Consider the following 23,772-nt stretch of genomic DNA (forward strand, 5'->3'; position numbering starts at 1 on the left):
TACAATTCCTAGAGTCTTCAATGGCCATGACCCCAGTTTAGACGGTGAGTACTCAGAAAAGATGCAAAGTAATCATAAGGCAGCTCACGACAGTTTGGAGGTTGCTTTACACAAAGTAAATATTGAGATCCAAAGACAGGATAACAAATGAGAAGGGTCCAAAAAAAAGAGACCTCACTTAAAAGTGGGAAAGGGTCAGGGCAGGCAGCATCTGTCAGACTGAATGTTTTATTTCAACAGACATCCCTGGTTTAAAAAAAAAAAAAAAAAAACAGATGGAGGGGTTCAACATTTCGTCACACCCAACAGAGAGCAAAACTCCCATCCAAGAACTCAGAACCCCTTCTGAGGCATCACTTGAGTCTCTGCTAGCTCCAAGACAGAAAGGAGCTGAATTTTCTAACTTTTGTTAAGAAAAATCTATCAAATATGTTCATTCTCGCAGAGGCGAGGGCTGGGTCCTCAGGGAAGGAGATCCTGGGCTTGGAACAGCTGGGGTCCCAGAGACGAAGCTGGGGGCCCGGCCAGCTGGGCAGCAGGAGATCCAGGGGGCAGTCAGGTCCAGAGCCCTAGAATCCATATTTGGCTTGGGTCTGCCGGCGGCTGAGCTTGTTCTCCGACCAGGTGTTCTTCAGTTCCAGCTCCCGCTCCTTAGCCTATGCGAGGAAGAGGGGGCAGGGGAGAGTCACATTAAGGTTCTGAGAAATATTTTTCTTTTGCCTCTGTGCACTTCCCAATTTAAAGTCTTTCTCCCGGGCTTCCCTGGTGGCGCAGTGGTTGAGAATCTTCCTGCTAATGCAGGGGACACGGGTTCGAGCCCTGGTCTGGGAGGATCCCACATGCCGCAGAGCAACTAGGCCCACGAGCCACAACTACTGAGCCTGCGCGTCTGGAGCCTGTGCTCCACAACAAGAGAGGCCGCAATAGTGAGAGGCCCACACACCGCGATGAAGAGTGGCCCCCGCTTGCCACAACTAGAGAGAGCCCTCGCACAGAAACAAAGACCCAACACAGCAAAAATAAATTTTAAAAAAATAAATTAATAAACTCCTACCCCCAACATCTTTTTTTTACTTATTTCATTTAATAACATTGATATGTATATTTAAAATAGTGTTACATAAAATATTTTAAAAAATAAAAAATAGAGCCTTTCTCCCATCAAAACAATTAGGTGGAAAAAGCAAATCCCTTGAAAGATTTAATTTTCCCTTATTCAAGCAGAAGGGGAAGACCCTGAGAAAGCAAAGAAAGACCATCTCTTTGGGGAGCTAATAGGGTTTAAGCAGAATAAAGACTCAAGAATCCTGGTCCTTCATCAGCCAGAATTAAAACTGAGATGCTCAAGTGGGAAATGGACAAATGAGAAACTGAATCTGGCATCTGAAAGAAAGACAACTGGCTACCTTGGATACCTAACTAGCCAAGTGGGAGAGGACAGCCTCAAAGACTTGGACAGGTCAAAACAGGACACCAACCAATAATAACTTAGTCTGGAGCCACAGTTTGCTGTTGTGTTGAATACAGTGTATATGGTACCCTAGAAATTCACACCACTTTCAAGTATAAATTGAAGCTGTGAAAAATTGACTGGAAGGAACTAGAATTAATGCTTTCTCCTTCTGACTGCAACAACTCCTGGCTCTACATTGCATTCTGGGAAAGTACAAGCGCCACCCTAGAAATGGGGCTCCTCAACCCCACTCCCACAAGCTAGCTGATACCTGCTCATTTCCCTGGAATGGGGTGGGGTGCTAAGGGTTTGGGTTTAAAAAAAGACCCTACAGGGGAGCAGCTAGCAAAAAAAATAATTAAAAAATAAATTTAAAAAAATTTTGAAAGACCCTACCCTCAAATTCTTTCCCTACAAACAATAAGACAGGGTAAGGGTACAAAGGAGTCTCTGAAAAGGAATGTGAAAATATGATAAGAACAACGAAAGCAAGTTTTGCCACTGAAATCACCAACCAGCATATACACTCCCCAGGGAAATGGCCAGGAAAGAGTCTTATTCCTGTCTGTACCCTTGACAGCATTTAGTACAGTAGGTCTCGAAAAGATATTCAGTGATTCAGTGAATATTTGAAAGCTTCCAGGTCCTATCAAATAAATACCAAGACATATTCTAATTCCAGAAGATATTCTGGGTTATCTGTAATTTTGAATTATTTGCACTGATGTTTCCTGCCACAGAAATGGAGAACATAAATAAAACCAGCTTCCTCACGAGGTGGATGTTTTGCTAAACGTTGGTGAACCAATTTTTCTTTAAAGTTTTTTTTTAATTTTTTAAATTTATTTATTGGCTGCATTGGGTTTTCATTGCAGTGGGCGGGCTTCTCACTGCAGTGGCTTCTCTTGTTGCAGAGCGCGGGCTCTAGGCGCATGGGCTTCAGTAGTTGTGGCATGTGGGCTCAGAAGTTGTGGCTCGTGGGCTCTAGAGTGCAGGCTCAGTAGTTGTGGCGCACGGGCTTAGCTGCTCCGTGGCATGTGGGATCTTCCCAGACCAGGGCTCGAACCCGTGTCCCCTGCATTGGCAGGTGGATTCTTAACCACTGCGCAACCAGGTAAGTCCCTAAAGTCTTTTTTTTTTTTTTTTTTTTTTTGCGTTACGCGGGCCTCTCACTGTTGTGGCCTCTCCCATTGCGGAGCACAGGCTCCGGACGCGCAGGCTCAGCGGCCATGGCTCACGGGCCCAGCTGCTCCGCGGCATGTGGGATCTTCCTGGACTGGGGCACAAACCGGTGTCCCCTGCATCGGCAGGCGGACTCTCAACCACTGCGCCACCAGGGAAGGCCCCCTAAAGTCTTTTAAATTATCAGATAAACTTGCTATTTGAAAGAACCCTGTGATAAACCATTTCACTCCCCTCTTACCTTTATGCTTTGACTATCTGAATTTTCACTTACAGAGTTTATTCCAAGCACCTGTACTTGAGTCTTATCTAAAGTGAGACTGATGCAGAGCAGAATTCTGAAGGACACATCCCCACCTAGTGGCCGTATGGAGAACTGGGGAGGGTGCCTGCTGGAAGCTTCTTAGCCTAGATCTCAGCCTTCAAATCCCCAGGTTTACAGGGATCCTGCCTAGCAGGCCAGGGCCCTCAGCCCTCTCACCTGATGAATCAGATACGTGATCTGGTGTTTCCGCCGCTGCTGGCCTGTTGGCTGCTCACCTTTCTTCTGCAAGGGAAGAAAACAATCATTAACCCACTGAAAGAAAAGTGGAAGTTTCTCACGTGCCCCAATGAGGCAAGGTTGGGCATTAAGAAACCAACTATACACAGCCCAAATCCTAGGGGGAAAAAGTCAGCTTGGGGCTGTTTTTATGTCTGTATACTTACAGTTATCTTTATTAAAGCCATTATGCAAAAATCCCAAGCTCAGACTACTTGCCTAAAATAGCCAGCTAACATCCCCATTAGACTGGAAATCCTATGGGGTCAGGACTGTCTACTACACGTCTTTGGTAAGTAACCCCACCCCGCCCCCAGCACCAAGCATGGTGTTCTGCCCACAGTGGGCACTTGATACCAGCTTTACTGCCTGCAGTCAGTCTAAAACAGCTGAAATGCCAGGGTCCAGGAGACCTTCCTCCCTCCTTTCCTCCCACCCTCCAGACTCTCTCACCACCCACTCTGCCCATCTCCCCTTTAGGCCCTCTTCATCTCTGTTCACCTCTCCCCAGTCAGGCCAGATGTCTAGCCTATCTCCTACCTACTGCTTACCAAGCTCTCTCCCATCAATCACCTCTGGCTGAAACCCCAGTCCCTCATTCTAGTAACTGCCAACAAACAACTTCCCTGGAATTAGATTTTTGCCATCACCCCACCTCTCTCCAGTCTTCCAGCCTCCACCCGTAACTGCACTGAACCCCTAACCAAACTTTGATGCAAATGATTTACTGTCAAAGTCTATATTGGTCTGGGCTTTCATTCTGCGGTTTTTCTGTCCTCTGCCAGTCTTGTCTCAGACTAGAAGCTTCCTAATCAGCCCCACCCAACTCCCAAAACTCCTCTCTGGAGTCTCCTCAGCACTTATGTAATCAATTTGCACCATAATCATTTACACTCAAGTGTCCTTAAATCTCTTTTTCTCAACTACACTGTAAACCCCTCAAGGACAGGAACTGTATCTGTCTCTCCTTTTTTTTCAATCTAGCTCAATACAATGAGATGATGGAAAAAAAACTTAGACCTGGGAAAACAGCAAACTCCAATTCCTTGATGCTATTTAATATCATTTAATATGACAGTTAAAGATGACAAACATAAAACATCCAGCTCCATTCCTGGCCCACAGTGAGCACTGACAACAGGAGCTATTACTATGTGATGATGCTTCTCGACCCACAGTTAGTAGAGCATGCTCTCCTAAGTGGTTTTTCCAGTAAACAATGATGGATCTATGCTGATCTAACCACAATCCTTTGCTCTGTCCTGTATGGCCGCCAACATTCAGTTAAAACAAATGGCTGGGGCTCAGATGGCCATCTGTGGCCACAGAACAAAGCAAAGAAAATGGATAGAGAAGGGAATAAAATGCCCGACCTTGGCCTTGCTGGTGCTCGGCTAGAATCCAGGGTTCCCCACATTTTCCCCCCTGTGGCAGGCTCATAAATGTCCACATTTGCTGTACTCAGCTACTGGGTGAAGAGATGTTCATCATACTGACTGAAGAAAACTAGCAGAGAGGAGGTAGGAGTGTGGTGTGGGAACTGTGAGGAATAAAGCATCTGAAAAGACTACAGCTGGCTACAATAAATAATGGAAAGAAAGGAGAGAGAAGGACATGTACACTCAGCACCTAGGACCCCAGGGCTTCTGAGGCTCTGTTGTGCCCACACCTCACAGATGTGCTGTGCCGGGTCCCAGCTTAACAGGATGGAGAGAGGGATATGATTGCAGAGAGAAGGAAGAGCAGCTATGGATCCCGTCCAGCCAGGGAAGGAGCCACACATATCAGAGATCTTCCCAACTGCAGGTTAGGAAACTGTTTCAACCACCCAATCTCAGTAACCAGACTCCGCCACCCAGATGGGGAGCAAAGTGCTGCAAAATTCTGAAAGGCGGGAGCTCTATCTGGGAGGCTTGGTGTACACTCCAGTACCAAGGGGAACAGGTATTTGCTAAAGGTGCTGGGACAGTAACAATGGGGTATGGGGGTCAGATTTTGCTTTGGCCACCCACTAGACCTTTCCCACTTACTTTGCTGAATGACTTCATGGTTTTCTCTTCTGTCAATGACTTGGTCATCCACTGCTGGGCCCCACTGAGCTGGTCATCACCTTTGATCTCCACAAAGTTGATCTCCTCCCTCCCTCGGTTCCTTTTGCCCTGCAGCCGCTTAAACTGGAAAAGGGGGAAAAAATTCAGGAGTGGGGGGTCTGGGTAGGGGGTCAGGAGATGTCACCAAGGATCCAGAGTTTATGGAATGGTTTTGGGCCTCCCCAATTTCACTGCACCCTTAATTCTCTCTATGCAGTATGTCCTTTCACCGTGCCACCTACCAAGTGGCCTTAAAGCCAGGTGAAAGGCTACTTCTCAGAGGTTCTCCTGGCCTCAGGGAAAGGAAGGCCAAAATGTATTCCCAAACATAAGTGAGTGCAGAGAATCACTGATATGAATTTGTATTCAAATTATTTATAAATTGTATCTGCCTAAAGGACTGCATACCATTTTCAAATTAAGGGTACAAAAAAAAATTTTTAGGATTTCTCTCTAAAAATTGGTTATTTTAACGTGTCTGTTCCTTCGCATTGGTTCAGTATCACCAAATCAGCAGACCGCACAACAGACCAGACATGAGAGAAGGAGAACGTAGAGATGGGGAGAGAGGAAGCCTCAAAAAAAGACCTGGCAAATTTTCTAGGAGACTACTACTCTTTCCTCCTCAAAAAAAAAAAAAATCACACCACAAGTCACCAGGAGATATGCCTAGAAGGAGTATGAGCAAAGGGGAATTAAAGTCAATAACACTCGGAAACCTGCAATGAAACCCAGGTTGTGGTCTGAGCATTAGCAAGGCCTCCTGGGGTCACTCTACCCATAAGAAGCTGACTTTTGCCACTGGATGAGCTCTCTGCTGCCTCCTAGGCTTAAAACAAAAAGGGCCTAACTACTGAACTTGTCAAGGAGGATATACACAGGGAGGTGGATGAACACAGTATTAACCACAGGCAGAAGTTTGCAAAGGGATGCATATCTTTCTGTGAAAAGGTGAGAAGAAAATTATTTTTATAAGAACTTGCATGCAAAGAGGTAGAATCCCCTATTTCTCCAACCCACTCCTAATAGGCTGTGACCTCCCTACAGATGGAATACTTTATCTCCTGAACATGACCAGATGGCCGCAGGACATGGGGTTTTCATCTTCCCTTGTGCTGAGTTGGGGAAAAGCTCAGCAGCAGGGAACACAGTGATGTGAAACACAGGGTTATTTACTGTGGCTGCTATTCCCTCCCCAAATCCACTCTCCTTGTCTCCGTTAGTATGAATGAACCCAACACTTCGGCTAGGCATATTACCACCCAGCGAAAAGACTCCATTTCCTTGCAACTAGATATGGCCATGTGACCAGGTTCTAGTCAGTAAGACAGAAGGGGAAGTGTTCTTAGGAACTTTCAGGAAGTCTCCTAAAAGGGGAGGTGACTTTCTTTCTCCACTCTGCTGCCTGGTATGCAGTAATGATGGCAGTGGACTTAGCTACATTCTTATTCTTTTTTTTTTTTTTTTTTTTTTTTTTGCGGTACGCGGGCCTCTCACTGCTGTGGCCTCTCCCGTTGCGGGGCACAGGCTCCGGACATGCAGGCTCAGCGGCCACGGCTCACGGGCCTAGCCTCTCCGCGGCATGTGGGATCCTCCCGGACCGGGGCACGAACCCTTGTCCCCTGCATCGACAGGCGGACTCCCAACCACTGCGCCACCAGGGAAGCCCCATTCTTATTCTTATCACTAACCATAAGAATAAAGGCCACAACCTAGGGATGGGCAAAGTAATGATCAGAAGGGGACTGGATCCCTGACAGCTTTGTGGAGCTGCCATACCAGCCTTCCCCTGCCTACCTCTAGCCTTCTTTTATGAAGAAAACAGTTAACTTCCCTTACATAAGCCAGTATTACTTAAAGTTTCTCAATTATATGTTGCCAAACCTAATCGTAAGTGAATGTAGTTTAAAAAAAAAGAATTTCCTTTAGCTTCAGATTTGAAACCTGGTGACCAGGGGTTAAAGATGGTCACTTGTGCTTTGTTAACTTACTGCTTCGTCATCGATGAAGGAGGCATCTGGGGCAATTTCCTGTGGGGGGACCAGAGTTGGGTCCTGTGCGGGATAGTAGCCACCACTGTAATAATCCTGCAGTCAAGGAGGGAAAAAAACACACCAACTGAGGGCACAGTGGAGAGGGGACAAAGAAAAGCCTCATCAAAGAGGCAGTGGTGACACCCACACCCACACTACAGACCCTCAAATGGACCAGTAAAAGCACAGATCCTAAGGACCTACCCTGTAACTCAAGAACCAGACTTTCTTCTCATCTGCACCACCAGACAGATGGATATTTTTTAGGGAAGAGAGGTAAGAAATAAAGACGTTCTCTCTGGCTTCAATTTACCCCCTGCTCCCCTGGCCGCTTCCCAAGAGTGGTTCCCACTCCTGACCTCTACTGCGCCTCAGCCCTGCTCCTGCTCGTAAAACCCCAGCAGAATCCAGTGTGAGCAGAGGTGAGAGGTGTGAGGCATGCCATTCCTGCTCCTCATCCTATCTAGCACCCTGGACACAGGAGATCACCTGTTACAGGCAGGGAGGTTGCAGATCTCGGATAAAAATCAACCCCTACAAGGGTGGTATGGAATTTACAAAGCTGGGAACAAACCAGGTTTGCATTACCAGATTTTTAGTTCAGGAATTGATGATTTCCCTTTAGAGGTGAGCTGTCCAGATGTTGTTATGGACCCTAGAGGAAGAGGGGTGAAGGCAAGGGCAAGGCCCCTACTGTGGCCGAGTCAGGCAGCCACAGAGCTGAGAAACTGCTTCCTCCCTGCCTGTACTTTTTCCTAATTCTTCCACCTTTGCCCAGAACTCCAAGAAATGCTCCTCTAAAAACATTCACTTTATAGTGAGCTATATGAAAAATAAGGTTTAATTCTGAATAAAAATAATACATAAAAACCCAGAGTAATTAATTTTCATTAAAAGTATTGATAATAACATACATTTACATTGCAGGGCCCCCTAGTGTATTTAAAGTGCTTTAATTTGCACAGATTACCTCAATAATGTTTGTAACTGCATATAGAATTCCAACTGATACTCATTTGCTGGATGTAAACTAGTGGTTTCTTAGATTTTTTTTTTTTTTCTCCTGCTAAAGAGATCAAAACACTCATGTTCCTCCTTCCTTCTAACAACCTTGAGGGGAGATGCATTGTCCCTGATCAGCCTACAGGATACAACAAGGTTTAACGGCAGATAGTTCTCAAAGTCTTTGATCAGAACAGAGTGCCTTCAAAGCCCACTGCCTAGACTGTAGATAAGATTAACACTGACCATTCAGAGAATCACAGTGGCTGAAGAAGAATGAAGTCTTGAAACCATCGCATGCTGGCAGGAAAACTTCCTACAGCTGCCCAGCCACAGGACCGGCCAGAGGCCTCTGTTCCACCTCTACCACTGTTGTGAGTCCCCGAACTCCAGGGAGCCCTCTCCATCTCAGGAAGCTCTGACCACTGGAAAAGTCTTTCTTAAACCTATTTACAACCTGGCCTCATATATTCTCACTCTCTGAGGCCACACAGAACAATTTAAACAGCTCTTCCAAATAACATTTGAATAAAAAGTTATCATAACCATTTACTGAGCATTTGCTATGTTCCAGGCAGCACGCTAAACCAATGTAATTCCACCTAACAACCCTGAAGTTGCTAGTGTTCTTCCCATTTTAGAGCTGAGAAATCTGAGACTCAGAGAGGCAGTTAAGTAATAGACTCACATAGTTTGAGATTCAAACTCCAAACCACCCTCAAACCCCACTCTCTATCTCTGCCCAAATTATGGTCCTCCAGCATCTTCTTTCCAGGGACTTGCCTCAGTCCCTTCAACTTCCTGTGACTCAGTCGAGGCCTCTCACCATTCTCCTTATTCCCTTTTGCATTCGACTCTCCAGATTCCCTCCTGTCCTCCGCAGTCCCTCCTCTCCCTTGCAGTCCTCAGCACTCCCCGCCTCCAGAACTCTTCTTGGACTCACTGCTGTCTAGGAGTCTATGCCACAGTTCACTTATCCTCCTCACCCACATCTGCAGAAGCTACCTGGGATCTCTAAGACTAGAGACTGCTCCTCTTCCACTTTCTCCCTATACCTTTCATCAGCTCCTACAATGACATTTTGTTTTCAGAATAAACGGGTCAATTATGTGTTTTGACCTATCAGACTACAAGACTTAGCATAAAGGCAGTATGTTTTGAGGCCTGACAGGTACAGGAAAACCAAGACACCAGAAGATTCATTAATTCAGCCAAAGTGATGCCACAGAGGCCGTATCACTGGCTCAAAGCTCTCCCTGACGGCCGTACTCCAACATTCCCTGGCCTGCCCTCCATGCCTCTTACCCACCTGATAGTAAGCACCAGCGGCATTGGCATCGCCATACGTGGAAAACTGATTGTAGCTGTAGTCATCCCCAGGCTTAGGCATCCAAGGGGCCCCACTTGAGCCTGCTGCAATCTTGAACTCTAAGGGGGCATTGGCTGCATCGTCCTGGAAGGCCGGCTCTGGTTCCGTGCCTGGAGGCAACTCTTCAGGGACAGTGGGAATGGGGTAAGGGTATGGCTCAACTCCAGGCGGCTCGGCCTTCTCAGGGAGGGAGAAAAAGTTCTCAGGGGCTACTTCCTCATCACTATCGTCCTCTTCCTGCGTGATCTGCTTCGTCACCTGCAGGGCAGCACTCTTGGCAGCAGCCTTGATAGCAGAGGGCGATGGAGTGGTGGTTGTGGTGCCCACAACAGGGGCGAGAGAAGAGGGCTTGGTCTTAGAAGCTTGTCTGGAGGGCTTAGTGTCAGAGGAGCCATCCGAGGGTTTCCGGGAGAAGGCATGGGGCAGGAGCAACCTGTTAGTCTCTTTCACAGTCAGGTTTTTAGGTTGGGGAAGCAAGGCGGACAAACCAGTCCCCTCACTGGATCCCTGGTGAGCCCAGGTTTAGGTAAGGAGGGAAGAAAGATGACAAGTGAGATGTTACGATACATACTACTGACATTAAGAACAAGCATTACAGATACGTGCTCTAGCCTAAAATCTTACCAGCCCTGTTTCCGTCTAACCTCGGCCCACTAACGTCATCCAAACTGGACTTGACTCCTCCTACCTCAGGCCATTCTGCTGTCCGCTTCTCCCAAGGTAAGATGTCATCCCTGTTTTCCTCATCCATCTCAACCCAGCTCCACTTCCCTCTGCCACAAAGCCTTCCCTGACTCTGATTTTTTTGCAAATATGATAAATACATTTGGCAAATACATCATCCTTCTTCGCAAAAAGCCCAGGGCTCTCTCCAGCTGATCACTGAACCTCTATGTCCTAAAGGTTCCTCTTAACATGGGATTACTCCCTGCTTCCTTTGGATTGCCACTCAAAGTCAAGAGCAAGCCTATGTCCAAAAAAGATATTCATACATACCGCCCAAAGTTCTCTCCCCCACCCAATAAAAGCCCTACAGACGGGGTATATTCAGCTTGCTTACGCCAGAGTCATGCATTTAACTTATCAATTTGTAAGCTAATTGGCTCAGCCTATCCAGTGTTCCTCAGCCCAACAAGAGTTGCTATTATTCATAAGAATCTCTGGGATTCTGCTTTCCATGTGCTACAGGTCCAGCTTGGCCTAACTGCAGGGCTGAGGGAGGTGTCAGTCTGAAAAAGGAGAATGGAATAAGGTCATTGTGTCACCGTCCTGGAGTACCCATGTACTTCAGCTCTCTCAGCCAAGAAATGCCCAGAATGAGTAAAATAAGACTTCTGAGTCAAGCAGGCCAGGCAGAACTGTTCATCCAGAAAATGGGTTCTTCTCCCTGCTGTCTGTGTTCACAGATTTGGGTCATTTCAGCCTGGTAGACCCCAGAGGCTCAGGTTCATAAAAAGCAGACTGAGGTGGCAGGTGGAGCACATCCTCAGGCTACCTTCAAAGTGTCTGACTTCTCAGATACATCTGGGATCATGGCTACATCCCTGTGCAGTGCTGGGTCCATACTCTGCCTTAACAGCTCAGAGTTTCTCTATGCACTCATCTCTTCCTACCATCTGGAAGACTGCTTTTTACTCCTGGGGTGTTAGCCAGTGTCCTCTCATCTCTTCAGTTGCCAGTCCACGTCCTCCAGGAAGCCATTCTGATAACAGAGAACAACTGGCTTCATTCAGTCTCAGCAAGTCAGTATCTTCCACGATTCCTCCTCCATCACCCACTACAAATATGGACACAATATCACTCTCACTAGTTATCTTTCTTTCACATGACTTTGTCCTTCTAACACCTCCCAGCCATGGAAGTGACACCTTAACAGAGTCAGGGGAAGGAGCAACTTCAGCATCATATACCTAAATCATGAGACAGCAACCTTATAAAGGCAGAACTGTTTTTGTTTTTTTGGCTGTGTTGGGTCTTCGTTGCTGCACGCCGGATTTCTCTAGTTGCGACAAACAGGGGCTACTCTTCGTTGTGGTGCACAGGTTTCTCACTGCGGTGACTTCTCTTGTTGCGGAGCACGGGCTCTAGGCGCGCGGGCCTCAGTAGTTGTGGCTCGCAGGCCCTAGAGTGCAGGCTCAGTAGTTGTGGTGCACGGGCTTAGCTGCTCCGCGGCATGTGGGATCTTCCGGGACCAGGGATGGAACCCGTGTCCCCTGCACTGGCAGGCAGATTCTTAACCACTACGCCGCCCCCAGGGAAGTCTCAAGGCAGAACTGCTTTTGCTCTTCCTGAGGCATATAATCAACATGAGGTCAGAGAGTGTATAAATCACCGAGTGTGGAACTGAACAGGAAGAAACTTCTGGGAGCCAGAATAAAGGCACGGGGACAAGGGGAAACAGGAAACAGCAGCAAGATCATCTCCCGACACTGTCTGGTTAAGGACTTCTGGTCTTGATGACAGAGCAGCAGCCAAATGCAGCAGGTAAGAGCTTGGACTCTACAGTCAGACTGCCTCAGTCTGAACCCCAGCTCTGTCCCCACTAGTGTCTGACCTTGGGCAAGTTCCTTAAGCTCTCGTTTTCCTTGTATGTAACACAGGGATGATAATAACGCTATGACTTAGGCACTATTAGGAGGATTAAGTCAGTTAAACACTGGTACAGCACTTAGTGCCTGGTAAGTGCTATTTAAGTGTTTCTTTTCCAGGTTAAAAATGAGACAGGGAGAAGATGGATAATTTTAAAGTTCATATGTTCCATAACAACATTTTGACCAATCCATTTATTCTACCGTTCCTAAATAATCCTTTTACCTGAAACGTAATGAATCAAATTGAGTTCCAATTCATCTCCCTACCACGCCTGTCCTCTAGGAGAGACGCCAGTGCGCTGAAGCCAGGGAACAGCGAGGAGAGGGTAGAGAAGCACGAAGTCTGATGTTATCAGGAAAACAAAACTACACCCAAACAGGCAGTCGTCCAATATTTGCATTTGCTCTACGCCTGACCTGGAAATTTCCCATCCTTCAGGAAGCAATATGGGAAGAGAAGAAACGGCTTCTATTACATCACAAAGCTTACCTGAAGGACAGTTTTCTTCTTTGTGGGTTCATCTTCCTCGGAATCTGACTAAGAGAAAAAGAAATGGAATAAGGCCTCACTGTTTAAGGACAGTGGAGAAGCACCCACATTAAATGAAGCACAAATAAAGGACTGGACAACAGGGGCCATCATCCTGTCCGAGCCCCTCCTCTGTATGAGAGATGCACCCCCCCAGAGCCAGCCAAAAAGCAGAGCTTCCTTCCTGCTCTCAAACGGCTTCAGAGAACAAAGTATGCGTTGACCACCCCTGGTCACTCATTCCCATACCTCCAGACCTGTTGCACAGCCTTCTTAGCATCCATTTCTAGTCCTTTAAATTAAGACTACTTCCTCCCATTCAGTCTTTGGTGGAAAGAAAAAGCTACACCCATTCTTCTTCCTATAAATCTGTCCACTAGAAGATGAATGGGATTTGGCCCACAATCTCACCCAATCTCAGTTTCACTTCTAAAACCACTTATATAGACTACATAACCACAGGGCTGGGGAACTCCGGTGGGATTAAGTGGTATGTTAACTACTCTTCTATGAGGTATTAAAGGTCAAAGCCACTGGAGAAATCCATTCCCTCTCGAAGTATGATCTATTGTCTGCCAGACAGAGTTGTTTGTGTCCAGGAAGAAGGCGAGCAAATGATGACTGTGAGAATTTGGAGCAAGAAGGGAGCTCATCTGTGTTACTCCTCTGACTCATCAGGATTGTTTCTAATACAAGCTCTCACACTAAAAATGTCTAAACTTTTAGCTCAATACCAGTTCCTCAGCATCTCCAACTATCAGAAAGATGCAAGGCATATGAAGAGAAAGCTTTCACATTTTATTTTAAAAAATTAATATCCAAACTGAGAACCTTAAAAGTTTTCCATTTGTTCTTAGCACCTTGGTTTGGGGCATCTGTAAACAAAGGTGATTAGGCAAGAATCTAAGATCCTATTCATCTCCAAGATTCTAAAGAACTCAAATCCTCTGCCTGTCTTTCTCAACTGACCCTCATATCTCACAAGTTCCTTTTGGGTTTTTTTTTGTTTTTTTCTATTTTATTTTTATTTATTTATTTTTTTGGCCACACCACATGGCATGCAGGATCTTAGTTTCCCCACCAGGGATCGAACCTACGCCCTCTGCAGTGCAAGCACAGAGTCTTAACCACTGGACCGCCAGGGAAGTCCACAGGTTCCTTTTTGGATTTGTGTGCTACAAGGACTTTTTGATCATCATTACTCAGAACCTACTGTATGCAAGACACTGTGCCAGGCACCGTAGACAGAGCTTCCCAGCTGGTGTCCTATGGCTGGGTTATAGGTACTATGATGATACTGACCCACTCAGCCCACAGGGCATCAGGCAGGGCTTGGAGCAGGTAGAGTCCTGGGCCACTGGTTTCCAGAGGCACAGCCTGTACCACTTCCCCCACTGTGCTTCAAAGATTTTCTTGTGTGCCATGACATGAAAAAAGTCCCTGCCCTCAAGAAACTCACAGTCCAGTTAAAAAGAATGACAAGTACCCAAATAACTGTAATAAAGGCAGTAAAAAGATAAGGGCATCAAGTGTGGTTCCAACATCCCCTCAAAGAATTGGCTGATCCTCCAATTGCGCTTTCTTTCACGTAAGTCCCCCACCTTATTACTCCCTCTCCCCTACCTGAATCACTGACACCTCTCACTCTCCTGTCAGTTCCCGACTCGAAACTCCTAAAGTCTTTCTGAAGAAGCTCACCTTGCTCTTTTTCACTCTGTGTCCCTAAGTTATTTATTTGTCTGGGGTGGCAGCATGCTAACAATGATTCATTTGTGCTTGCTGTGTAAATGTTACATTTTTCACGTGCATATTCTTCCCTTTACTCTGACAGCCAAGGCCCTATCTTACAGTTCGATATTACCTCACAGTAGTCAGTACACAATGATTTTAATTACTAACTGCTGCCAATTGTAGTATTAAAAAAACCTGTTAAGAGAAATCTGTCTTGGACTTCCCTGGTGGCACAATGGTTAAGAGTCTACCTGCCAATGCAAGGGACATGGGTTCGAGCCCTGGTCCGGGAAGATCCCACATGCCGCAGAGCAACTAAACCCGTGCACCACAACTACTGAGCCTGCGCTCTACAGCCCGCAAGCCACAACTACTGAGCCCGTGTGCCACAACTACTGAAGCTCACGCGTCTACAGACCGTGCTCCCCAACAAAGAGAAGCCACCGCAATGAGAAGCCCACGCACCGCAACGAAGAGTAGCTCCCGCTCGCCGCAACTAGAGAAAGCCCGTGTGCAGCAATGAAGACCCAACACAGCCAAAGACAAATAAACAAAACAGGGCTTCCCTGGTGGCGCAGTGGTTGGGAGTCCGCCTGCCGATGCAGGGGACAGGGGTTCGTGCCCCAGTCCGGGAAGATCCCACATGCCGCGGAGCAGCTGGGCCTGTGAGCCACGGCCGCTGAGCCTGCGCGTCCGGAGCCTGTGCTCCGCAGCAGGAGAGGCCACAACAGTGAGAGGCCCGCGTACCACACAGAAAAAAATAAATAAATAAAATAATAATAATAAACAAAATAAATAAATATATATTTTAAAAAAGAGAAATCTGTCTTAGTGCTTAAATATGGGGGTAAGAGAAAGGGCAGTAAAGGGCAGGACAGTCATTTGCTGAGTAGCTACTATGTGTCAGGCAATTTATTCACAAGTTTTTATTCAATCCTGAATAAAATTTCAAGGTAGGCATTATTATCTCAACTTTACAGGTAAGGAAAATAAGGCTCAGAGAGGTTAAATAATTGCTAGTACATGGCAGAACTGGGACCTGAATCAGTTTAGGCTCCCATGCTTTTGCAGCAACACCTGTCATGTTTTTGCAGCTGAGCTGTGCAGACCTGAGATCCACACTGATCAGATCCCACATGATACAACCAAGAGTACAAGGCACAACATCAGAAATACAGGTTTGAATCTCAGCTTTGCCACTCATTGGCTGGGAGGATCCCCAAAGAGCCATTTAACCCCCCAAGCCTCAGTTAGCAATAATACTTATCCATGTCACAACATTGTTCTAAAGACTGCATGAGCTACTATCCATGAAAATATATATAAACTAAAATTCTTAACAGAGTTCAAGGATTACTATTCTCTCTGGTCTGCCAAGATGTCAAACACAACCGAAGAATAAGCCTTAAGCCCCAAACACCCAAGCATTTCTGACCTTTTCTCTGTTCCAAACTCCCACTGCCTCAGGGGCTACTGACCATTTCCCTTGTCTTCTGACTGTGAAGACTTTTCTCCTTTCCAGCAGACCACACAGAGCCACCTCACTATGGGGTATACAAGGTTTTCATTAAGTCCCCAGGCACGTTTAAACTTTAACATCTAAGGCAATACGTCCAATGGAAACAATCTGAAAATAAAATTTTATCAAGTTTAAGATGATTACGTTTATAAAATTGTACAAGCATATTTTTATTTTTCAGATCCTGTGACAAACAAAAAGTGGCTACTTTGAAAGTGTAGGCAAACTGTCCCACGGCTAATAGAATTGAAGGCCAGATCAGCTGTGCGAAGAAAATTCAATTTTTCCTTAAATGTCAGATTGTTTCCATTACACTGTCAACCTAAGTTTTTTTTTTTCCAACCTAAGTTTAAAAGCGCGTGTGCGTACACACGCACACACACGCACACACGCACACACACACACACAAACTGTACAAAGACTTTAGGAACACCTTATTAATTCTGGATTTAGAGAACTGCTATGGCTACTCACAACCATCCTTCTTTGAACGTTTTGTACTAACCTAATGAACTCCATTATAAATCATCTCAAGATGGGCACAAAATATGACAGACTCCCTAAAACAGAACACTAAGACCCTCAAAAACATGTGCTGAGCCCCTAAACACTTCTTAAGTCATGACTATTCATCTTTGAGCGAGGGGTAAAAATAAATCTTTACCTCTTAAAGCTGGCAAACAGGACTCCGAGACATTCAGTAATCTACCCAGGGCCACAGAGGAAGTCCAGGGCCATTGGGAGGGTGAGGAAATAGAATGAGAACCACCTCCTGCCCCCTGAACTAACTTTAGCCAACTAAAGAGGTTGGAAACACAGGACTCACTGGTTCACTATGAAAAGAGGTCTACATGCCACTCAAAATACTTCTGGGCATGTGGGGGCCTGAATGAAAACTAACAGGAAGCGAAAGGAAAGCTCAGCAAGGAATTATCCAACTACCTCAAACAAAAAAATAAACTTCGGTTCAGAGTACCGAGAAGGAGGAGATAAATAAGCCAAAAGCTAAGAGATGTGCCACATATCCTCCAGTCACAGGGTAGGGGTTGGAGTCGGGGGGATACAGCCGTCTTGGAGCATTTAAAAGAAAAATTAATTCAGCTTCTATCAGGAACCAGCTAGAAGCAATGGGCTCAGCCTAAATACAGTATTTAACTAAGACACAAGAACTTCCTTGATGGTGAGAGGCACATGAGTATACTGGGTTTTTTCCCCCTTATCATGGTAAAACATATGTAACATAAAATTTATCATTTTAACCATTTGTAAATGTACAATTCAGTGGCAGTAAGTACATTCACAATATTGTATAACCATCACCACTATTTCCAGAACTTTTTCATCATCCCAAATAGAAACTCTGTACCTACTGAACAATAATTCCCTATTGCCCAGCCCCCAGTAACCTCTACTCTACTTTCTATCTCTGGACTTGCCTACTCTAGGTACCTCATATAAATGGAATCATACAATAGGTGTCCTTCTGTGTCTAGCTTATTTTACTTAGCATGATGTCTGCAAAGTCCATCCATGTTGTAGCATGTACCAGACTGCATTCCCTTTTAAGGCTGAATAATATTCCATTGCATGTATGTGCCACACTTTTGTTTATCCACTCATCTGTTGATAAGCTGGGCTGTTGCACTGTTGCCGCCTCTTGGCTACTGGCTACTGGGAGTAGTGCTGCCGTGAACACTGGCGTACAAGTATCTGTGTGAGTCCGTTTTCAATTCTTTTCACCTAGGAGTGAAAATGCTGGATCACATGGTAATTCTAATAAACTTTTTGAGGACCTGCCAAACTGTTTTCCACAGGAGTATATTAAATGGAGGCTGTGGAGTCAATTCCTAGAGAATGCTAAAGACCAGCAAATGGTGATCTGAGTGCGTCTGTTTCATTAGACCCAGAAAGAAGGGTGATGCTAGAGATACGGGAGCACCCAGGGCTGGAAGAAGTACGCTGGGCCAGAACAGGCATTCCCGGGTTTTAGAGACACAAACCGGTTGTGTCTCTTAAGAAGAAAGTATTCTATTTCTTCTTGGCCTCATTAGAGCCTGAGCCTCAATGGCCACCACTGTCCTCTCTGTTCCAGCTGCCAAGAGTGACAAGACACACACACCCAGAGACTGCTGAGCAAGAACGGAAACAGACATTTTCCATTAAGCCAGGCCCAGTGGGATCTGCTAATCTATCAGAGCCTCATTCCCCGTGGCAGCCTCCCTCTTATCTTTCCAGGCTCTGGCTCTGACAGACTCCCTCTCCAAAAAAGCAATCACTAGTTGCCAGGGCCAGGAGCCAAGAAGAAAATCAGGGCCCAAGCACAGACTCTCCTACCCCCAGGCTCCAAACTCTAACCACTTCTACACTCCTCTCTGCTATTATCCCAATTAGCTAGATTCATCAACTTCTTTACCCTTTGGTCTCAAATATGTTCTTACATCTGCCCTTCAGTTAGGACATCATTTTCTCTCCCACTTTTGCACTGCTCATCGTATCACTTTCATAGTTCTGGTTGCTCAAGGTTCTTCTATCTTTTTGGTAGGCACTATGATAGAAAGGAACAGAACACACCCTGGGTACAAATACGACTTCTGCTACTCCCAAACTGTGTGATTTTAGCTCTGCTCTCTAAATTCCTATCTCCTCACCTGTAAACTAGGGGTAACACTTAGCTTACAGAGTCGCTGAAGTGCCCAGCACCATGTCGGACACTATGCAAGTGCCCCACAGGTGTTAGGGCGCTCCTCCTTCCCTTTCTATCTAGGGCTAAATCTTAGCTAAATCCACCGCAGTCAACTCTTATATTACTTGGTTAACAGAAATGAGCAAAATTAGTGAACTTGCAATCTCAGAGCTTCAAATCTTCCACTACCTGGGTAAACAATCTTAAAGGACGGGTAATACTAATCCAGATAACCCTAAAGTTTCTATTTGTGTTGTAATGCACATTATATGACAGAACACTCTTACAGCAAACTTATTCTTCTAATTTTGTTTTTTTGGTATCCTAATTTTAGAAGTCTGCATCCCCTAAGCCCGCAAAATCAACAATAAACCACTGTTCAGAAAAAGAACAGTAAGAAGAGAAAAGGAAAGGATGGTTCTCCATTTTACGGGTCATTCCTAATTCCTCACAGAAGTCAACAGCTGACTGAATTTGATTTTGCAGCGCACCTGGAGAGAGAAATTTGGTACCACCCTGTCGCCTGACTGCAGCGGACTGATGAGCTCACCCAAACCAATCATATCCTCTCCCCTGGAAAACCAGAACTGGGACTGAGACTGTAGGTCAATCTGAGCCAATCACTAAAAGGAAGAAACTAAAAACCAAGGAGGTATGGGTGGCCATCTTTCACCTGCAACAAAAGTTAAGAAGTGGAAACTGGTCTGCAGACAAGGAAGAATGAATCAAATGTGCAGAGAAGCTGTGTGGGTCTCCGACAGATCTCCAATTCCTGATTCCAGGCCCTTTCCAAGGTACCTCAGTATACTTATGACGCATTTCCATTTAAGCCAGCTAGGAGCAGTTTCTGATACTTGTAATCAATTAAATCTAATCCCCAATCTGCTCAGCCTCTGTATTCCCTAAATAAATGGCACCACTACCCTCCCAGCTGCCTGAGCCAAAAGGCAAGGGATCAGCCGTGAATCCTCTCCTTCACCCATGACACCCAATCAATTCCCTAGTCTTAAAACGTCTACCTCAGAAAAAGACCTGGAGCCTCCAGCTCTCTCCAGCCCCTGCTACTCCCTTATCCAGGCCGCCATCATCTTTCACTCTCTGCCAGTCTTGCTCCCTCCAGATCTTTCAGCACCCTGCGATCAGAGAATTCCTGCTCAGACTTCAAGGGCTCTTCACTACCCTAGAATCATGTACAAAGGCCTTGGCATGGTTTCCAAGGCCCATTATCATCTAGCCTCAGCCTCTTTCTCTCTAGCTTCATCTCTCATCACTGCCCCGCCCACCCATGCGCTCCAGCCATGGTGCCTTACAAAAGGTTCCCCCAAAGCATTTTCATTCTCTCACCTCTGGGCTTTTGTACATTCTGTTCCCCTGCCGGATGTTCTCCTCTCCATCGCCCCTTTCTCTGGCTACCTTCTGCTCATCTGTCTTATCTCTGAAGTTTAGACATCGACTCCTCCTGGAAGCCCCCCCAACCTGTGAACTGGATTAGTGCCCCAGAGGAGTGCTCCCATGGCACCAGCTCTATCATGGTTCTTCTCTGACTTGACCTAGAATCTATTTCCTTGCCTGTCTCCCCCACATTGACCATAAACTCCTTTTGTGACAGGATCTATCATGTTCACTACTGTACTCCTAGCTCCTGGCACAGAGAAGCAGCTCAATACTGAACGAACAAATGAATGAAAATTCAGAGGAATTATTTCTACTTCAGCACCAAACCCTAAAGGGAAATTATTTAAGGAAGCCTAATTCATTCACTCAAATGTTTACTGAGAGCCCAATAAGCACAAGACACAGAGCTTGGAACCACAGGGCCTTAGAACCACAACTATTTCAAAACCGAAAGTCACCCTCACCTAATCATCTTGGAACTCTCTTAGGCTACACTTCCCAGGAACTATATGTTCAGAAAACAAAAATACTAACTTGAACAAAACAAAAATGGGAAACGGAACCAGCTAAGGGCTAGGACTTGGCTTTATTTTAATTATCCACATCAGGATTCACCTCAGGAATTTAGTAAATTATACTCACAAAGGAGGGACAGTTAGAAGTCCTCAGAGTTTTCTGCCACTTCAGCCAGCCTAAATGGAAGATTCTACAGCCTCTACCAACAACTTTTCTTTTTTTTTTTTTTTTTTTGCGGTACGCGAGCCTCTCACCGTTGTGGCCTCTCCGGTTGTGGAGCACAGGCTCCGGACGCGCAGGCTCAGCCGCCATGGCTCATGGGCCCAACCGCCCCGCGGCATGTGGGATCTTCCCGGACCAGGGCACGAACCTGTGTCCCCTGCATCAGCAGGTGGACTCTCAACCACTGCGCCACCAGGGAAGCCCCCAGCAACTTTTCTTAATGCTACCTTTGCAGACCTAAAAATGAGCCTTTCCACCGTCACTGTGGAGGGTGGAGGGAGGCAGGTTTAAAGTGCCATCTTCCACCAGATATAACAATTAGGCTGCGAGAAAAGTTGGTGGGAAAATTGTGAAAAGAAAACACCCCAAACAACAAACCTATTTTCCTCTGTCCTACTCAGGGACTTTCCTTTGTTCCAGGTTAAATCAAGACCAAACTAAGTTTCAGTGGAGCAATACAAGGCTTTCTGGGAACCTAAACTTAGAAATGACAAACTCAGGTGAGAAAGAAGGGGGAAACGATATGGAAAAAAGTTTGGAACAGGGCCTCCCTGGTGGCGCAGTGGTTGAGAGTCCACCTGCCGATGCAGGGGACACGGGTTCGTGCCCCAGTCCGGGAAGATCCCACATGCCACGGAGCGGCTGGGCCCGTGAGCCATGGCCGCTGAGCCCGCGCGTCCGGAGCCGGTGCTCTGCAACGGGGGAGGCCACAACAGTGAGAGGCCCGTGTACAGAAAAAAAAAAAAAAAAAAAGTTTGTAACAGGGTAGTAAAGGAGATTCTGGAAACTCCTTCTATAAAGAATCCATATTCATTTGAGTTCATTCACTCAAAATATTTAGGTAGTACTCAGCTTGTGCCAGGCACTGTTTTAACCACCAGGGATATGGCAGCGAATAAAATAAACAGTAAGCCTACCTTCATGGAGCTTGTATACTAGCAAAAGGAGAAAGGCGAATACAGTACGCTAGGCGGTGGTACAGTATTTTAGATGGCGGTGCTACAGAGAAAAATAAAAGAAGTGGGGTGGGGAGGAGCATGTGACAGGAAGTTGCAATTTAAATAGGTCGGCTAGGAAGTCCTCACCGAGAACGTGTCTTTTAAGCCAAGATTTGAAAGAGGTGAGAGAAAGAACATTAATACATGGGGGGGGGGGGGCGGGGGGGGGAGGGGAGAAGAGAAATAGCCTCCAGGAAGAGTCAGAAGTCTGAAGAAAAGAAAGGGCAAGAATCAGCTTCTCTCAGAGGGTTACCAAAGGTGAGCCAGGGATTGACCCAATTAACCTTTTAGAAGAGAGAGAATGGAAAGAACTCCAAATAACTCTAAAGTATTACCTGCCCCTAGGCTGTCTCCTTTATCCCCCAAAGCGCTCACCCCAGAAAAGGCCTTCAATTTTTCTGATACAACATTCAGAAAACGACAAGAGCTTGGTTGCCTCTCTAGGACCCAAATGTCCTAATTCACCTAGGCTTGAGAAATACCTAAACCGTGAAACTGAGGCACAGGCCTGGAGTTCAGATAAACCCTTAATCTTCACTCTGCCCTTTGCCAGGTAAGATCATGCATACTGGACACCTGTTTCTCATCTGTAAAAATTAGAATGTAATCTCCCAGAGTTCTGTAACAATTGAAGGAAAAGGCCAGTGCCTGGTAAACGATCTGTACTAAACAAATACTCAATTTCTTCCCTAACTCCCCTCAAACACAGAAACCAGGATTCCTATCCTTTTCGCTCCGAAGCCTGATGCTTTTAAGTTCAGAGGCAAAGGAAAAGGTTAGTCCTGAATGTTCAGCAAGGGCTCAGGAATCCTGTCTCCTGTTACCTAAGGTGCCAGATTTTATGCTGTTCTCAGTATGAGAGAGAGAGAGAGGAAAAAAAACAAAACAAAACAACCTGGGCTGCGGTGAAGATGCAACAAGGCGGAGTGGAACCAAGTGTCCCTAGGCCTGGGCCTGTCAGTGCCAGGTGATGGTATATGGCCCTTCTGCAGGCGAATCCAGCTTGAAGACACCCGCATGGACAAATACCCTAACTCCCCAAAGCCGACAAACTTCAGCTCAATTCATCGCACTGTACCAGGAATCCAGCGGTCCGGAATCAACGGATGCATTTACAGGAGAAAGCCTCGCAATCTCCACAAGTCCCTCCTACAGCTGAGCCCATGCCCAAACCCAATGGACAGTTTGGGGGTGCCCTCCTCAGATACTCACATCCCCCTTATGCAGCTCTGGCGCCGCAATCTTCACCGGCTCTGTCCTCTTCTTTGGCTTGGGAAGCCCCAGGGGGGGCCCGGCCCCGCCGATATGGGGGGGCAGACTGAGGCCAGGGCCTCTGGGCGAGGGCAGCCCCAATCCCAGCCCCTCCCCAATTCCCGCCGCTTCAGCCGGGCTCACGCCTGGAGGTGGGGGGAAGCCTCCCAGACCGAAGGGCAAGGAGGGAGGAGGCTGGAGCCGGGGGTCTCCGGTGGGTGTGGGCAGCAACAACGGCGGGGGAAAGGCTGGGGCCAGCATCTGGGGGGACGGAGGCAGCAAGGCCGGACCCTTGGGCGCGGGAAGAGAAGCGAACAAGCCCCCTAAAGTGGGCCCAGGTGTAGGGGCTGCCGTCTCCTCCTCCTCCTCCGCCTCCGGCTCAGCCTCATCCGGCTCACTCTCATCGCTGCTGGCGTAAGCAACCAGCGACATGGCGCCTCCCGCCTTTGGAGCGCCCTTGCCGGCAGACGAGGCCTACTTGACACCGGGGATGTCCGGAGGCCTAGTGGGCCCCGCTAGTTAGCGGGGCGGTGAACCAAAAAGCCCGCCTTCTCCGTACTCTAGTGGCAGCCCCGGTAGAGGCCCATGCCCACAGTTGATTTCCACCGAATAAGCCTTCCCTCTCCACTTAAGCTCCTAGTCCCGGGCAACTACACACAGCTAATGG

At 46.7% G+C, this 23,772-nt stretch overlaps 2 protein-coding genes across 3 annotated transcripts in view; one reads left to right on the top strand and one right to left on the bottom strand.

Annotated features, from left to right (window-relative positions):
* Positions 1–19,604, top strand: part of SH2D2A (SH2 domain containing 2A) — a 34,092-nt gene extending 14,488 nt beyond the window's left edge. The window contains exon 8 of one of the 2 annotated variants that reach the window (XM_089913477.1): positions 19,058–19,604. In XM_089913477.1, coding sequence (XP_089769603.1) covers positions 19,058–19,120 — 63 coding nt within the window. In that variant the 3' untranslated portion in view covers positions 19,121–19,604. Of the gene's footprint in view, positions 1–2,911; positions 3,182–19,057 lie in introns of those variants that run through there. The other variant, XM_089913486.1, reaches the window with a different exon arrangement.
* PRCC (proline rich mitotic checkpoint control factor) lies at positions 213–23,772 on the bottom strand. Its single transcript, XM_022559730.3, has 7 exons — positions 23,067–23,772; positions 12,752–12,799; positions 9,611–10,177; positions 7,258–7,353; positions 5,207–5,350; positions 3,117–3,182; positions 213–656 (listed from the first exon to the last, which is right to left on the bottom strand). Exons 1-7 carry the CDS (start codon positions 23,535–23,537, stop codon positions 570–572), a joined length of 1,479 nt encoding a protein of 492 aa, XP_022415438.2. The 5' UTR covers positions 23,538–23,772; the 3' UTR covers positions 213–569.

Source organism: Delphinapterus leucas, chromosome 1 (genome assembly GCF_059928025.1).
Source record: "Delphinapterus leucas isolate spDelLeu-1000000601 "Yukka" chromosome 1, BTC_Dleu_Yukka2, whole genome shotgun sequence".
In the NCBI taxonomy this organism is placed as follows: Eukaryota; Metazoa; Chordata; class Mammalia; order Artiodactyla; family Monodontidae; genus Delphinapterus; species Delphinapterus leucas.

Coding starts and splice junctions, on each gene's coding strand:
- PRCC (XM_022559730.3), bottom strand. CDS start 23,537: ATGTCGCTGGTTGCTTACGCCAGCAGCGATGAGAGTGAGCCGGATGAG. Junction 12,800..23,066: donor CAGAGCTGCATAAGGGGGAT/GTGAGTATCTGA, acceptor TTTTTCTCTTAG/TCAGATTCCGAGGAAGATGA. Junction 3,183..5,206: donor CCATGAAGTCATTCAGCAAA/GTAAGTGGGAAA, acceptor CTTCCCTTGCAG/AAGAAAGGTGAGCAGCCAAC.